This window comes from Papaver somniferum, chromosome 6 (genome assembly GCF_003573695.1).
Source record: "Papaver somniferum cultivar HN1 chromosome 6, ASM357369v1, whole genome shotgun sequence".
NCBI classification, from domain to species: domain Eukaryota; kingdom Viridiplantae; phylum Streptophyta; class Magnoliopsida; order Ranunculales; family Papaveraceae; genus Papaver; species Papaver somniferum.
This window is the reverse complement of record NC_039363.1, coordinates 68,693,677-68,711,841: the sequence shown is the minus strand read 5'-3', so window position 1 is coordinate 68,711,841 and position 18,165 is coordinate 68,693,677. Positions and strand designations below refer to the sequence as shown.

General features: G+C 36.8%; 1 protein-coding gene across 6 annotated transcripts; it reads right to left on the bottom strand.

The window, feature by feature from the left end:
- Window positions 1–7,701: 7,701 nt before the first annotated feature.
- Window positions 7,702–13,630, bottom strand: LOC113287880 (homeobox-leucine zipper protein ROC2-like). Of its 6 annotated transcripts, none has more exons than XM_026536749.1 (12): window positions 13,237–13,630; window positions 11,597–11,829; window positions 11,381–11,498; window positions 11,073–11,261; window positions 10,523–10,966; window positions 10,309–10,410; window positions 9,965–10,171; window positions 9,684–9,855; window positions 9,314–9,585; window positions 9,063–9,167; window positions 8,573–8,958; window positions 7,702–8,133 (listed from the first exon to the last, which is right to left on the bottom strand). In XM_026536749.1, exons 2-11 carry the CDS (start codon window positions 11,827–11,829, stop codon window positions 8,593–8,595), a joined length of 2,208 nt encoding a protein of 735 aa, XP_026392534.1. In that variant the 5' UTR covers window positions 13,237–13,630; the 3' UTR covers window positions 7,702–8,133; window positions 8,573–8,592. The 6 variants fall into 6 exon arrangements, with proteins under 6 accessions (XP_026392534.1, XP_026392536.1, XP_026392537.1 ...); XM_026536751.1 differs by having other exon boundaries at window positions 11,597–11,814; XM_026536752.1 differs by having other exon boundaries at window positions 11,597–11,814; window positions 13,242–13,630.
- Between the last annotated feature and the right edge of the window lie 4,535 nt (window positions 13,631–18,165).

Here is an 18,165-nt window from a genome sequence, read left to right as displayed (position 1 = left end):
TGGGGGAACGGGGCTCTGGGAACAAATCCGGGCTCAGCAAGACCCTCATTGGTCTCTTTAGAGACTCTATCAGTCTCCTCATTTTCTGGATCAGAAGGGTGAACTAAAACATGTTCACTATCAGGCATTGCAACCTTATTGTCAACTTTCTTTCCACTCCTAAGGGTTGTTATAGAATTCACATGATTGTACGATTTCTCTCCTTTAGGGTTAGGATCAGTTTGACTAGGAAATCTTCCATCTTCTCTTTCACTAAGAAACTTAGCTATTTAGCCGATTTGAAGTTCTAGGTTAGCAAGAGACTGGGAATTATTCTTAAAATTCTTCCTGGTTTCTTCTTGAAACCCATAGTGGTTCTTTGATAACATCTCATGGTTCTTTGCTAACATAATAAGGGTTTCTTCTAAGGTGGAGATCTTTTTCTCATTCTGAAACTGGGTTGACCTGAAGAGTTCTTAGCATAACCAAAACCTGGGGGGAGGCTGAGAATTACTAGACTGTCCTTGATTCTGACCCTTAGACCAAGAAAAATCAGGATAGTTTCTCCAACCAGGGTTGTAAGTCTCTGAGTATGGGTCAAACTTCTGACGGTTCTCAAACCTAGCATTGTTATAGACAGCATGGGATTTCTCTTCACTAACCTGACCTTCCCAAAACGAGTTACTGGGTTCTACTCCACAATTAGACACTTGAGAGGCTCTAAACCCATCATCAGGTTCAATAAGAGACCTATGTTTAGGATGATTCAATTCCGAAGCCTCTAACCTTCTAGACAAAGCAACAAACTTAGCATCAGACCGGAAGCTTGTATCTACCACATTGGTGCTACTTCTATTGACCAAGAGTCTTTTGGGGGGTTCAACACAAGACTCATACTGTTGGGATTTTTCAGCAACAGCTCCTAAGAAGGTGAAATCATCATCAGTACTTTTACTAGTGAACTCACCAGCGCACATAGACTAAACCATGGCTTTGGTTGAATAGTCTAAACCATCATAAATAATCTCTATGAGTTTCATCTTATCAAATCCATGGTGAGGACACTGGGATAAGAGATCATTGATCTCTCTAAGAACCTATAAAGAGACCCCCCCTCTTGTTGCACACTAGCACTAATTTTCTGCCTAACAGACGCAGTTTTATGCTTAAGGTAGAATTTCATATAGAAAGCAGCAATAAGTTCCTGCCATGTTTCAATGGATTCATATGGTAGGTTGTTCATCCAGGTCTTAGCTTTATCTCTCAAGGAAAATGGAAACATCTTAAGTTTCAAGACTTCATCAGTAAGGTCTTTTATTCTAATTGTCCCACAAATTTCCTCAAAGTCCCTAATATGAAAATAAGGGTTCTCATCATCTTTTCCTAAGAATATAGGGATCATCTGCAGAATACTAGGTTTTATCTCGAAATTAGCCGTAGTGGCTGGCAATTTAATGCACGAAGCTCGGGTGGACCTAGTTGGGAACATGTAATCTTTCAAAGTTACCATTGCTGGCACAGCTGAAGTACTAGGAGTATTTTCCTCACGAAGAGACAGATTCTCAAAACTGAAGTTTTCAAAAACAGGGCTCTCAAAAGAAGAGTCTTCGAGCTCCCCGCCTTCACAAGAAGAACTACTAGGTTTATCACTAATCAAACTACCTAGAGTGTTTCTTTTCCAAGACCGCTCTTTAATAAACTTGGGCATACACTAGAAAAAGATAAAGAAATAAATCCTAAAAGGAAGGGAAGTTCTATGCAAACACAAAGCAGGATGACTCCACCAAAGCAAACCTAAAGATTTCTAGCAAAAAAAAAGCATGATGGCTCCACTTAGATTGTTTCTAGAACAACTTCTAATCCTTCGAAAGGGAATTCGTTACAATTTAAGCAAACCCCTCTGGAATCAATCTGAGTTTAAGTAAGTTGAATCGAGACGAGGGAAGCTCAATGGAGCTTTGATACCCAAGGCCTCACCGGCGTTACCAGGCGGCGTATTCAACTCGCAGAAACCATCATGAACTTTGAAGCATGCTTAAAAGAGTAACCAATATTTTTCGAATGACTTTCCTATTAAGCTCGTTACCCTATAGGTCTCGTTCTAGTCAAATTTTAGGCTTAGGTTCGCGTTTGGTTTCGTTTTCCTAAAGAGGGCAAGAAGGGAACGGTGATGAAATCCGAACCCTTATCTTGTATGGCATGTCCTTTCCCTTTACTAGGAAATTAAAGCAGCCGTTTTCAAATCCTCAGCATATATGCAAACGAAGGAATACAGTAACTCGCTGACAGGAGATTCGCGAGTGTTTCAGCAAACTTACCTCTCGTACCAGACGGGGGATGAACCGTTGAAGTCGACTCGGGCCACGACTCCTATGTCATGTACGAACCCGAGGGGCCGAGGCGATATCGTATTCGCCGTCCTTCTCTGCAAACAGTTTATATTTAAACTACCCTTCCGTAGGGTTTAAAAAAATAAAGTCCCAAAGTCCACAGTCCAAAGTCCAAAAATAAAGTGCAAAAGAAAAAGATAATCTAAAAAAAATTCTAGAAAAAATAAATAAATTGTCTCTCTCTCTCTTTTTTTAATTAATTTTTATTCTCCTTTTCTTTCGCTCCTTTCGCTTTGCTTTTACTCCAAATCTTTAAGTATTCACTAAAAGCTTTGGCAAATTTTTCTTTCGCTCCAAATTCCAAAATCTGTAAGGAAAAGAAAAAAACCCAGAAATGTAAAGAAGCACAAATAAAATAAAAATTAAAAAAACAAATAAAAGCCTAAAGACAAGTCAGCGTCGGCGGCGCCAAAAATTGATGTGTTTTTCAATGATGTTGTAGTAATAAGTTCGTTGAGACTTGTGAAAGCAAAAGATTTTAGACTTACAAAACTTAAAAATAGAAAACTTATTGAAAAATTGATTTCAAGATTTTCAAAGTAACCAAGACACTAGATTCCACTATTACACATGAATGAACGATACCAAATATGTTTCAAAACTCTAACTATCCTTTAAGTCCTTTATTTCTTAATTCACACATAATCAAATATATTCCAAATATTAATTGTATTCCCTAAGAATAGACTATCAATCAATTATACAAAGTATAATCTATCAAATTGAATCACAAGTAATTAAGAAAATTATGTGAACATTTAGAACTCCGCAAAAGCGGTGATTGAATGAACTATAAATTGTAAATTAGAGAAAATAAAATTTTTACCAATCATTCATGCATAGATAGCTTCATCCATTGCCTTGGTTGCGCGAGAATTAGCTCATCATCATGGAAACACGCTCAAAATTCATTTTTATTGCTCAAAGGGTGTTTACAAAGATGAAATGGGAGAAACAATGATAAAACATGATTTTATTTTCTCTCCCAAAAACTCTCCCCAAATGTGCTCTCTAGCTCTCTATTTATACACACAAATACACATCACTCAAATATATTCTTCCATAACTCCAAAATCTTCTTCTTTTTAATTAAAAATATCTTCAGAATTTTTCCTTCTCTTTATTCTATATATTTCTTTACTAAACCCATATCTTCTTTAATTCGCAGAATAAAATCCAAGATAAAATCTTCTAAGGATATCTTTCTTGTTTAATACAAGATAACTTCCTTTTTCTTCAAAAGATCATGTTTGTAAGGCAAGAAGATATTCTTATCTTAAAGATAATAAATCCTTTACCGTTGAAACAAATTTCCTGCCAAATTTTTCTTTTCAAATCAAGGAAGAAGATGGAGCCACCTTAACCAGTAATGGGGTGTGATTAGCAGTTGGTTCCCTGGGGTGCCCCTTATCAGTTAGGTGCCCCTTGTCCAAAACTGAGAGTCCGAATAACATGTGTCCTCCGGTAGTCCAAATAGCACTTTTTGAGTAACTTTTTCCACACAAGTGTATTTCTCCAAAAACACCTACACAAACATAAAAACACCATAATAAGTACAAAATCAAGCACTAGCAATAGAGACACTCAGGACAATTCAGACACAAAAATGTGTCTATCAGGAATCCCTCACAACTTCGTTGAGAATTCCATAGTTAAACTCATAGACTAGACATCCTTATATAGGTATATCACAAACTTGATTCCCAAGTATTAGTCTCCTTTGAATAGGAAACCACATCAACTAGGAAATAAAGAACTTGTCTCTAGAATGTTCTAAAAACCATGACAGTAAGATGCACTAATTTTCGACACCTCCCCTTAGTGCATACTTAAGGTAAAGATTACCAACTTAGTCGCTTTCACAATATTCAAGTCGCATAGGCCTTCTAGTTGTCACCACACCATTAAAACTCCTCATTTGACTGAACTCGTCATTTGACTTATTCCAACAAACTCATCTAGTTATCACCTGTGGACATTTAAGTCCTATCATTTTAAATCACTTCTCCAGTTACACCATCTCGTGACTTATCCTCAACAAATCTGCTTCACAAGCATACCTATGTCTTGATAGCCATTTCTTACTCATGTTACCCCCCAAACACATTTCTTTCACCGGTTTAAGAGAACTCATGTTACCTCCTAAACCACTACTAGTTATTCCTCAAGGAATTTCAAAAGCACTACTAGGTGCATCCCTCAAATAATTTCAAAATCACTACTAGGTGCATCCTTCAAAAAAATTAAAAAGCACTACTAGGTGCATCCCTCAAAATATTTCAAAAGCACTACTAGGTGCATCCTCAAAAACACTCCCATACATCTCCGGCAGTTCAATAGCACCTAGTGCGTCTCTTGAAACTGCTCACATCTCAACTTCTTTTCACATGTTACTTCAGGAAGAGTCACACCTCACAAAACTTTCTTCTTTTCTCAAGTAAACATGTATCGACTGCATCTAACTTTAGTTACTCCTGTCACACTTGTTCATTAGCTACGCTACTGTCAGAACTGTAACTATAGTTACGCCTTTACAGCATTTGCCACGCTTTTGACTCAATTGTTACTCTACTGTCAAAGTCACCATCAGTGTGATTACCTAAAAGGCTTCCTCTACTTTGACAAGGCTTTCTGCCAAAGTTATCATCACTGTGGTTACCTAAAAAAGGCTTGCTCTACTTTGACAGCACAATACTCGTAACTTACGCATCTCTTCAACTCTTACTAAGATCATCGTTCCATACAGACCCCACAAATCAACCGGAAATTCAATGGCAAATAACACCTTTGGCTGGTTAGTTCCTTACAGACTCAAATCCACATCAAAATACTAAAAATCTCATAGTTCATCCAATCATTGTCATACACAGCAACACAAATTCTCCAAGCTATCAAATCTTGGTCGTTCAACACCCTAAAACTTCTGCGAAGTAAGCACCTTGTGACTGTTTTTCCGGCATAAAAAATCACCACAATCAGTCCTAAATCAGGTTCCTTCTAAGTCTCCAATTCATGTCTCAATTCTATGAACACGATAACTAACCATTGGCAGCAATTCCTTTTTCATTCAGCTCTATGCGGCTAGAAATATTTACCCCAATACACCACAAGATTGAGTCACTTCTCTCCAAAAATCACCCGTCTTCATCTCGTGTTCACCTGCGACAAGAACCCTCTTTTCTCGATTGTAGTTTCTATGGAAGACCCAACACAAACCCCGAGCTTCATAACAATTTCAAACCACTAATTCCTCCACCATCTCAGCTCAAGAGCTCCTAATACTTATTGCATTCAATGTCTTCTTCGAACCCATATGCCAAGCATGTCCCATGAATTATTAAATTCAAAAAACAACACGATACTAAACACTCTTCAGGCTAAGTCATATTTCCAAAAAACAACAACTGCAACAACGCCACTTGCAAGCTGTTTTTGTGGTCAGAAACAATAGCTTAAAAATGACTTGAACTGGTGCAAAACTTCCCTTGGCAAACAAATCTTGATGATGCCGAGAACTCCTCCTAGACACTGTCAAACAATCCTCATTAACAGCCATTAAACCATGGCAACAGATGCTCTTTCTTTCGCAAACTCCGAACCCAAAACAGTATCTTTATCCTTGTGCTCGCTCACAACAGCAGACTCATTTTGTCTTGGACAACCTGTCTTAATTATCTTCCTTCATCTCGGCTCAAGAAACGAGTTCCTAACTCTCTTCTTCATCTTCAGATCAAGTTACAATTTAGAACAAAACTCCACGAACTTCAAGCTCGAAACTAAACAGATTCGAACCTAAACTTTGTGACAATCTTGGCTTCGAATTCTTTTTATATCAGCAATCACCACTTTCCATCAAAGGAATTCAATGACGTAAAGCTATTTCTAGTACCTGTTTCTCGAAACTTATCTAAACCTTCTTTGAACTTGTGTTTGAGACTAACCCGGAACGTGCGCAACTCATCACTTCCAATCAACGACACAAGGACAGTTTTTCAACTGATTTTTCTCCTCGGTAAAACCATGTCTTCATCGATCTTTACCAGTAACCTTGAGCAATAAAATCAATCTGGTACTCAATTCACAACCTTCTTCATCACCTCCGAATTTCCTTTGTCGAGTTGTTTGCTTTTTGCTGCTGGTTTTCTTCTGCAACCGACTTCTGGTTCGCTGGGATCTCCACTTATCTTCGCGTAGAAACTGGTGTCATCCATCTTATTTAACTAATTCTTCGCTGGGATCTCCACTTAGTAGCATATGCTGGGGTAAGATGTCTTCACCTTTATTTTTATTTTTACGACCTTCTCCCAGTCCCATGAATGGTTTCAAATGAAACTTAGTTTTACACGTGCATTACTTAGGTGGTGAAATCCACTAACACCTTAAACCCACAAAGTCGCAGCAATACTCTCAACCATTCACGGCAACAATTTCCTGGTTTGTCGTCTTGAAACTCGTACTAATCCCATGTGCTTCTCGACCACACAATGGCTCACACAGACCTTCGGAAACAGCCTCTCTGTTAGCTGTTTTCACGGCCATAACTTCAGCTTCATAGAAAATCCTTGAATACCGGAACTTCTTTGTCATGTCTTCGACCACAGCAAAACCTAACTCAAAACAATCAACATAAGAGCCAAATAAAACATCCCATACGTTAACTCGTACCACCAGCTCGTTGAAATAAATTCATTCTTCAATATTGACAGCAGCAACAACATTTCTCGACAACCCCAACAAAGAAAAATCTTTAACACTTCCTCTTTCTCCTCTCCCTTCCTCTAACCTTGCTCTGATACCATGTCGTAAAACAGGTATAGAGGAGATCAGGAAAGTAGACATACACGACTCACATAGAGATATAGCAAAGCAAACCATCACAAAACTGATCAATGAGTAAATAACAAAGGCAAACCATGACACGAGGTTTATAGTGGTTCGGCAATGTGCCTACGTCCACTTTCAACGATGACTCTTCCATTACAATGAGAACCTTCAAGGAACAATTACAATAATATCTTTCTATGTTAGCCATCCTTGTTTCTCTAGTCTCACCATCAAAACTCTCACAAGATAACCACCCCAAGAGGTGGGATGGAATCCCTCACAACTTCATTGAGAATTCCGTAGTTAAACTCATAGACTAGACATTCTTATATAGGTATATCACAAACTTGATTCCCAAGTATTAGTCTCCTTTGAATAGGAAACCACCTCAACTAGGAAATAAAGAACTTGTCTCTAGAATGTTCTAGAAACCATGACAGTTAGATGCACTAATTTTCGACAATTGGTAACTCAGCAACAGAAATGAGGAAAAAAAGAAGTGAACACGAAGACAAACACCCAAAGTTTAATAAGTCGAATCATTACGAGTATTTAATTCGAACCCCAAGAGACAGAGAGAGATTAAATAAAAACGAGTTATTTATACTCTCATGGAAACTACGACAAAATCTTGAGATGTCATTTTAACTCTATTGGTCTTACATAGTCATGTTCTTTCTTTCTTTTTTTTCTTTTTTTTTAATATAAAAAGGGAAGTCAATGCCCGAACCAATAACCCTTGCATGGTGGTGAAGTGCACACCATTGTCACGTCTTCTCTTCACTTTTCTTCTCACAGCAACAACAACTAAAGCAAACACCAAAAGGCAAGGATCATGTAAGGTGCGTTCTTGACTTCTTCATTCTTCTCTTTTACAAACCCTAATATCTTACTTTTCTCCTTTGTCATCGTTTACTTCTTCTTCTTTTTTCCTTTGTTACTATCAACACAAAGAAACAAAGAAATGTGAGAAAAGGACTACAATGAAAATTACACACAACATTTCAGATACAACTTAATCATCTCCATGCATCAGATGATTAAGACTGTTTACTCTTTTGGAAACAAATCAGTTAAGGGTAACCTCATTCTTATGCACATAATAGTGCATAAAACACATGAAACAAACCCATTTTTGAGCACTAGCTAATACACAAAGCAAGCATCTTTATGTATATACGCATTTGTTTTTTGCTTCATAATCTCACCCAAAACTCCCCCACTATGCTAAAACTTAAAACCTCTAAAGGTACTTTGTGAAACCGGTTTTATATAAACATCAAGGGATATCCAGATATCAAATCAGATTACTAATAGTGGAATTCTCAATTAAACCAAATGTCATAACTAGCAAGAACAAAAGAATTCAACGTGCATACCAACAAGTTAGGACTTCCATTTATGCGCTGTCACTATTAACTGCAGCCTTGATCCTCTCCACAGTGCAAGAAATGAGGCTATTGACAGTAGCCACTGATCCCAGAGAAAGTTTTGCTGTTGGAATCGAATCAACCAGGATTTGAAATGCAACAGTTAGGAGTGATCCGCCAGACTCAACAGCTGCAGTTCCACCTCCATGAACTGTGGGTCCATCAGGAAGTATAGCAAAACCTGAAGGCAATAGTGCTACGTAATCTGGGTCTTCACCATTTAGAACTGCATTCATCGCAGCAATATCAACTGGAGCGTAAATTACGAATGACCCCGTTGCATTGGTACAACTCTCTTGCAGTATCAACATGTTGTTTGGGCTTGAGTTTGCACTCTGCAATATACATAAAGTTTTAGGACATCATTAATCAAGTGTTTAAGTTATTCGTTTAGATTCATTTATAAATTGATTAAGTATGCAACAAATATGAAACTTACATGGACACCATGAACACGGAGTAGAGAAACACAGTTTCCAGGATCACGACCATTAGCAATATGTGCCATTTCTTGAACATCACCACCATTTGAAAGGATATCCCACTGGTGATTAGGACACATAGAAGGAAAAGTTATATTGAGTCACGCACATATGTGCAACTTAGGATATGAAATTTGAAAACCTGAACCTCCATGAATTTAATACAATAAGAAAATCTGCCATGAATACAAAATTGAGCATTCCGTACCTCCTTTCGAGAGTTTTCATCTCGAAGAAAATCAAAAATCCTCTTTGGTGGTACAGGAAGCCAGAAGGAAGTAGCTGCATTGAGCACAATACCAGGAGGCCTTCCTGGATCATCAACGCTCTTTCTTGTCATCACCCTCACATCCTCAGCACCACTTCCGGATAATGTTGTCCACGTGTGAGTGGTAGAAGCACTTACACCAGAACAGAAACTCATAACCATTCTTTCAGAGAGCTTCAGCATACTCTTTCTCCCCTCTTGATTATTTATTACTGTGTGTATAGTAAAAAGTGAAAACACAATATTCGTTAGCCACCATTGGAAAAATAACGGGAGCTTAGTTGCAGGTAGCAAAGGAGGTATATATTACCAGGATCGGCCAAAAATGTAGTACTCGCCATAACACTAGCAAGGCGTTCACACTGCCGATCTAAGGTTGCGATCCAACGCTTGGCACCAAATCCAAGAGCTGAGTTAACCAGTGATCTGTATATACTGTGAACTGCTCTGTCATCTACTTCTACATGCTCCACCCAAACAACCTAAAAGCTTACAACTCATCACTGTTAGGTGAATAACGGTATGAAATAAAAAGGATCTAACTACTCTTTCAAAAAAACAAAAAACCAGTACTTGTACAGTTTAGATTACCTTCGAGCAACCATTTGGCATCTCTTGGATCAAACAGCCTGATGGCCTTCTTCGACATCTCGATACAGGTGGGCTACTAGGATGTAAATGCTCCAAGGAAACATCCACAACCGCCCATGTATTATCAGAATGTTGTTTACAGTACCTCACAAACAAACTCTCACGGGTTGGTACAAGAGGGGAAGGAACTTGGAATTCAGCTGTCATCTAAAGAAAATCATAACATGAAGCCATTTACAACCATAACTGTAAATATTTTTTATTTGTTTTGAATTAGTAACCTGAAACTTAATACTGTTTAAAGTTCAAACCAAACACGATGGTAAAAGTTAAGAATGCAATACCACTTGCAGTGCTCCATTAAAATTTCCAGCTACACCAGTTGACAGGACTTCTACAGTCACGGCCCTTGAAACTATACTGGAAAATAAACTGGACCATCGACCCTGATAAAGAAAAGACATTGAAAATTGTTGTCAAACAAAGCTGTAACGAGTAGTCTGTTATACATTGAAAAGCATCAAAGTGCAAGTGTATTAACAATTAACTAAAACATACCGCATCCATAAGAATCTCGACTAAGTTCATATGGTTCATAATAACATCAGCGCTTTGGCGAGAAGCTTCAGTTTTTAACCCAAATGGTTTAGGTCCAATTCCCCTTGGGAATGTTCTCATGTACTCATCTTCGCTTAGAATCTCAGTAGCACCATCAGGGCCAGCAACCCATAGTGGTTCCCCTAATTGAACCATTCGAATCAACTCTTCCATTGCACCTACAGCTAACTCAATGATAACTGGCTTGTCAGCCTCTGTAAGGGCTCCAGAAAGGGATCTAAGCAGATCACCTCCTCCACCGACAATGTCTCCTCGAATTCCTCCTTGAATTCCAACTCCAAGGTCAAGTGATGACCGGGAAGGAATTGGGGGAGGAAGAAGAGGGAATGATGAACCCATTGGTTTCCCAACATACTTTGCAGCTATAGCTAAAATTCTGTCAATCTGTAATAACCAAAAAACAGAAACCAGTATGCATTATGATTACATATAAATAACAAGAGAAGATTTCCAAACCCCATAAGGGAGAAAAGGCGGATGGTAAGTATACCTCTTCTCTTAGTCGAGCATTTTCGATTCTCAAGTGGTGCTCATCAAATGACATTTCACCCAAAGAAGTGGGACCACCACAGTTAGGGCACGAGGCGTTGCTAAGTGCTTCTTTATACCTCATGTTTTCTGCTCTAAGCTTATCGTTTTCCATTCTCAATTGCGTGTTCTCATGGCGTTCATGTTGAGTCTGTGGCAGTAGTAGAGCAAGTAATCTTAGTGGCGAACTCTTCTAATTAGAATAATACTTACGCTTAAAGTATACAAAGAAGAAAAACTTACTAGAACCCTATTACTATTAAATATTACCTTCATTTGGGTACGTTTGTTTTGGAACCAAAATTTGACTTGCAGAGGTTCTAAACCTAATTCTCGCCCAAGTTCTTTCCTTTGCTTATCATCTGGATGTGGACACTCCTTGAAGAAACTGTAAGAACGAAGAAAGCATATACCAAATCATGAAAACGTAATTTTAAAGTCAAAACATGTTAAAGAAAGCAAGAGTGAGAGAGAGAGAGAGCTTACGCTTCCATTTCCTGAATTTGATGTTGGGTATGACGATGATAACGTTTCTTTTTGGCACGTTGAGTTGTTGGATCAGCTTGGTCATCACCTGAGCCACCTTCCAGGTACTCACTTCCAGATTTACTATCGAATTCATCGACGGTATTACTAATCCTCGCCAGATCGTTGTCCGACATCATATCCAGGGGATTGTGTTGAGTATGATCAAACATATTTGGCTGAAACATATTCATCTATAGATCTTTCAGATTCTTGTAGCTTATTGTATTTATTTAGTAATAAAATGCATGTTAAGAAAACGAAAATGAAAAGTAGAAACAGCTGCTAGCAGACTGATGATTTTTGGAAAAACCGAAGGAACTAAAAAACTTCAAGAAAACTGATGGGAAAAAATGGTAGAAAGTTGACCGATCAAAAGCACAAACACAGTCTCTCTCTCTCTTCTGCGAGATGAGACATGAGTCATATATGTTTTAATAACGCGCTTTCACGAGCACCGAGACGGATTTGGTCAAATGCTTAATACATGTTTTAAGTCTAAACTCAATCTATTAGCATACTAATAAAAATCTGGGAACAAAATGAAAAACACACAAGTCAAAGTGGAAAGATGAAGATGTAATAAAATGAAGAATACCCATGAAGAAGAAGAAGATACAGAGAGAGAGATGGTCTAACCTGATGAGTAAGCCTATGTCTAGAAGAAGTAAATGACCCAAATCCTTCAAGTTTTCCATTCCTTATCATCATATTGATGAGGAAGGAAGTATAGTTTATACAAACAATGCTAATTCTTTACTCTCAGGGTCAAAACTGACGAAAGAAACCCTAACCCTGATGAAACAATGCTAATTTTTTACTCTCAGGGTCACTACAAACCAGTAGTAGTGTACTACAGAGGGAAGACTTTTGCACAAAGTCTAAATATATTAGTATTGTAAGTTTGTCTGTTTCTTTGGTTTACTACTTTATTTGTCAAAGTCTAACCCTGAGGGTTGGTGTTTATATAGTGAGAATATACAAAGAGAGATAGGATGTAGAGCAGAGAGAGATGAAGAGGGAGAGAGCTGTTGGATAGTGGTTTAATTAGATTCTCTTCTGGTACGGTCTGAGCATAGCTAATTAGTTTATTACAAGTAATATACTGGCAGACCATGGCTCTACGTCTCTCTCTTTTCGAAGGGGTTAAATTTCAACTCTCGTCCTATACGTGCCAATCCACAAGAGAAATAATCAGAGAGAGAAAAATGGTGATGATGGGGGTTGAAGAAATTTAAGTGAGACAGCAGAGAGCAGGGAGAGATCAAGGCTGACGCGCTAAAATGGTTCATCTCTTCTTTTCTCTCCTCTGCTCTCCTCAGAAATTAACGCCCACGAAGATCTCGGAGCATTCAACTTCAACTCTCACTTTCTTACTATACACTAAACAGTGTATATCAGTGAAATGAGGAAAATGATTAATGAAAAAAAAACGTACAGATTTTAAAAGTCAAGAGAGAGAGAGAGAGAGAGATGGACATTAAGTGCAGGGAAAAATGTAACATTGATGGTGTAGTATTAAAGTTTTAAATAGATCAAACAGAAAAATGGAGGGATTTTTTCAAACAAAATTGCTGAGAGCAATATTACTGCGTTCATACCTTGCCTGTATTCAGTGTCTGATAAGAGGGACGAACTTTGATTAGCAAAACAGCAAACAAATTAAAAATTCTAACTACAGCTTTTAAAGCTGTTGTTGTTGAGGATGAATCGGCTTAGGATTGTGAACCAAACCTTTTGGAATTTTGCTTATGATACTTTCACTCTCTCTCTCTCTTTCTCTGTGAGGAGAAGAGATCTAATATGACCGATGAAGATGATGATGAGAGAGATAGAGGAAAGAAGGGGAACAGGTATGAGGAAAGAAGATGTGGCAGCGAGAAGTAATTGCAGAGAGCGTAGAGATGGTGCAATTGCAATAAATGATCCTCCAGCGAAGAGAGAGAGACAGGGGAGATAGAAACGTAAATGCTCCCTCTATCACTCTACGGAGAGAAAGAGAGCGAGTAGTAAGAGCATCTAATGTGGTTTGAGTGATTTAAAACGAAAAAGGGTTACAAGGTCGTTAGGTGGAAATCGAATGACGGCTACCAAATACACTGTCAAATTCGAATTCCTTTGTTTTATCGCATAAAAAGCTTGATTAAATTAAAGCATATATATTTAAACACAATTTTTAGCATTATTAATTCATTTTATCAATAATATATTATTGTTCTTCTATGTAACTAGGGTGAATAATAGGTAGAGTATTAAAATTGAAATAGTTATACATATATATATATATTTATAAGTTAAAATGTATTCAAATAAACTAACTTAGGGTGTTAGGAACCCTTACATCTTTAATAGCGGAGCTTTCTAATATAGAGATACGATGCTTGTCCTTTGCATTAGATTTATCTACTTTTAAGTTTTGCAAAATACAATTAGGTGGACTATTGTCTCAATTTACGAAATTAACAAAGATTTTTGCTTCCTTAGCAAGTGTATCAGCCACTTGATTTGCAAGTCTAGGAATATAAAAGAAACCCAAATTTTTTTTGCATTTGTTGAAATCACATTTTACTTCATCCATAAGTGCTTGATTCTGCCATTCAATTTGAGAGGATTCCCCATTCAAGTAGTCATATAGATTTTTGCAATCTCCTTCAACACTGAAATTAGACCATCCTTTTTCCAATGCCCATTTTTGCAATCTCCTTCAACCTGCTCTTCCTTGTTCAAAGTCTCCTGCATCATTCCTAAAAATTAAAGAAAAACTTGAAGGCAAAACACTAGAAATCCAGGCAGCATCGATGTTAAGTTTCAATTGATTTCTCTTAGGTGGGATCCATTTAGGGATTCCAACTGTATTTGTTTCTGCCTGACTAAGAGAATGGTTATATTTGTTCCAATAATCTAGATATCTCTGTATTTCTAATCCTAGTTGAGCACTTGTTTGCTGTTTTTTTTCAAAGACTTTGTTACATCTTTCTTTCCATATGAGCCAAGCTTTTGTCAGAATTGTTTCTAAAGGTATAGTTGGGTCCTTCTTTCCCATCCATTCCTTGCAGATATTCAAGAAATTTATAGAAATATCAAATTGCAGAGTGACAGGAGATGGTTTCTTGCCAAACAGACTTAGCAGAGGGACAAAATAGTAATAAATGTTCTAGAGACTTCGTTTCATTACAACCAAAGGAGCAATTAGGATGAACATCATGCATGAATTTGGAAAGTTTCAGATTTGTGTAAATTGCATTATGCAGATATTTCCAAGCAAAGATTTTTATTCTTTGTGATACCTTGAGGTTCCATAAATGTTTCCAAAAGGAATCCGGTTGCCCTAAGTTGTATTGGTTTCAGTTCTTTCATTAAGTTTGTTATACATGGATTTAACAGAAAAGGAGCCAGAGCTTGTAAGAAGCCACCTTAGAGTATATGGATTATCTCTGACTAATCTGATATTGCAAATTTTCCTAGCTATGTGTGCAGGGAACATTTCAAAAATTATAGTATAATTCCACTTCAAAGTGAAAGGATCAATTAAATCCTTCACAAATGTTAAGTTAGAGTTAGTAGTTGTTCTATAGTTACTTATATTGGCTATCAAATGTGGTACCCATTTATCTTCCCAAATATTTACACTGTAACCATCTCCTATTTCCCAAATACTGTTATGTTCCACTAGTTGAATGTCTTTACTGATGCATTTCCAGATCCAAGAACTAGTTGGAGTTTTTTCTTTAAACACTGATGAGTTTCTGAAATATCTAGGTTTTAGTTGAGACACCCACAGAGCCTTAGGTTCTGTTGATAATCTCCATGCTAGTTTAGTAATCATAGCTAAGTTGAATTTATGAGCACTTCTAAGTCATAACCCTCCTTTTTTCAAAGGTTTACAGAGACAAGAGTATGATTTTGGATAATTCCCTTTGTAATTAGTTTATTTCCCCCACCAGAAATATCTTTGTAATGCATCAATTTTTTTTTGTGATTTTCTTTCGTAAAATAAAGCAACTCATTTGGTAGCTAGCCATACTAGCTAGAGTTGCTTTACTGAGTACCATTTTACTAGCTTGAGCTAGAGTTTTGGTACCATTTTTTCCACTATTCCCTCAAATAACTGTATCTTTGCTTTACTAATGAAAAGAGGAGTTCCTAGACAAGAGTCTTTTGGGTCAATTTTTTTATTTTCAGTATTTTACTAATCATCCTCTGATGTTTAGGTTGAACTTTTTTGCTAAAGAACACACCAGATTTATCAAAATTTATTAATTGACCTGATGCTTTACTAAAAGATTATATCAAGGAAAGGATATTGTGACACTCTTTAAGGTCAGCTCTAGTGAATAGCAGTCAGTCATCCGCAAAAAAAGAGATGTGAGATGGGACTGTTTTTTGGAGTGATTTTCACTCCATGAATTAATTTCTCCTCTTTTTCAAAAATGAGCAGTCTAGAGAAGATCTCCATACAGATTATAAATAGGTAAGGGGAAAGAGGATCCCTCTGCCTAAGACCTCTATTAGGTTTGAAGTAGTTCCATGGGCAACCATTGAGCAAGACAGCGATAGAAGAGGTAGAAATGCATTGGTGTATCAAATTGCAAAATTTATTGTCAAAGCCAAAAACTTTCATTGCATTGATCAGAAAATCCCAATCTACCCTATCAAATGCCTTAGACATATCGATTTTGATTCTCATTCCAGCATGCTTCACTTTCTTCTTTAAAGGAATGAATTATCTCTTGAGCAATAATTATATTGTCTGAGATTTTCCTTTTAGAAAGGAATGCAGCTTGGAAAGGGGAAATGAATGTATTTAGCAATGGTTTCATTATATTAGCTAGAATTTTGGCTATAACTTTATACATAATGTTGCAAAGTCCTATTAGTCTAAATCCACTAGGATCTTTTGGATGCCTACTTTTTGGTATAAGAAACATAAATGTTTTATTGAATTCTGGATGTAGATTCCCAGAGATAAAGAAGTGCTGAATTGCAGAGATGACTTGTTCTCCTACTGTTTCCCAGTTTAGTTTGAAGAAACTAGCTGGGAAACCATATGGTCATGGTATTTATTTGGTTTAAGTTTTTTAATAACTAACCATATTTCTTCACCAGAGGGAACACAGTTTAGATGAGCATTTTCATCATAAGAGATACAAGAGGAAATGTTCTGAAAAAGAACAGGGTTAGGTAAGGGGGGGGGAGAAGGAGCTGAAAATAGATTCAAGAAGTATTCTGACAGGGTGTCCTGTATTTCAGTTCTTTTGAATTTTATTTCATTATTACTCCTTCTAAGTAATTCTATGTTGTTCCACTTTCTTCTTTCATAGTTTTAGTATGGAAGAATTTAGTATTTTTTTTTCACCTAATTGAATCGTATTATCCCTAGACTGTTTTTTAGCTATTGCTTCTCGAGTAGCATAGAGCTTTTCAAGTTGAGAAAGCTTTTCCTTAATATTCTCTTCTTTTTTGAAAAAATGTGTTGAGGTATTTAAGTTATCAATTTGAGTTAGAACTCTTTTAATCTGCTTTGAAGGTAATCCAAAAATATTTTTCCTCTAATAATTAAGATTGGTTTGAAGAGATTGAAGGTTCAAAATTAAGGAATCTGTTGGTGTATCTCTAATAATATGGTTCCAGGACTCTTTTATAGTTTGAATACAAGAGCTTTCCTTTTACCAAGTATCACAGAACTTGAAAGTGAATTCAAGTTTAGAAAACTTAGTATCTAAGTTTAAAGCGATTGGGCAATGATCAGAACCAACTTCCACAAGGTGAGAAAATTCAGCATTAGGAAATTGTGTGTTCCTATTAGCTACTCCTCTATCTAGTCTTTCTTGGATATTTTTATCATCCTGTCTATGATTATTCCAAGTAAACTCATACCCTTTAAAACCTAAATCTAGAAGACATGCATTACTTAAGATATTATGATAATAACTACAATCAGATTTTTTAAAGGGCAATCCTCCACTTTTATCCTCTTGACAGAAGATCATGTTGAGGTCTCCTATTAGAACCCATGGCATTGAGCATTGATCTACTTGTTCAGAGATTTATGTAAGGAAATCCCAGGCTACATTTCTAATATTAGGATAGGGGCTTCCATAGAAACATGTGAGTAACCACTTCTTAGATTCAGAATTAGTTTGAACTAAAATGTTAATCATATTGATATTACAATGAACTATTTCAAAGGAGAATCCGTCCATCCAAGCTAAGGCTAGACCACCTGCTAATCCTATAGGATTCACAATGTGTGTATTAGGATAATCTTCAAGAAGATTATTGACAAGTTGTTTCTTGGATTTAGTTTCAGAGAGAAATAAAATTTCTGGTTTGTCTTTTGAAATTAACTGGTTTAGATGATTTTGAGTGAAAGTGTTACCACATCCTTGCACATTCCAAGCAATAATTTTCATAGTTGTTACTAGGATACCAAAGTATCAGATTTCTAATAACATGCAATGAACTAAGTTCAACAGAGGAAACTAAGAAATTAACAAAAAAAAATTATCTAAACAATATAGGGTAAGCAA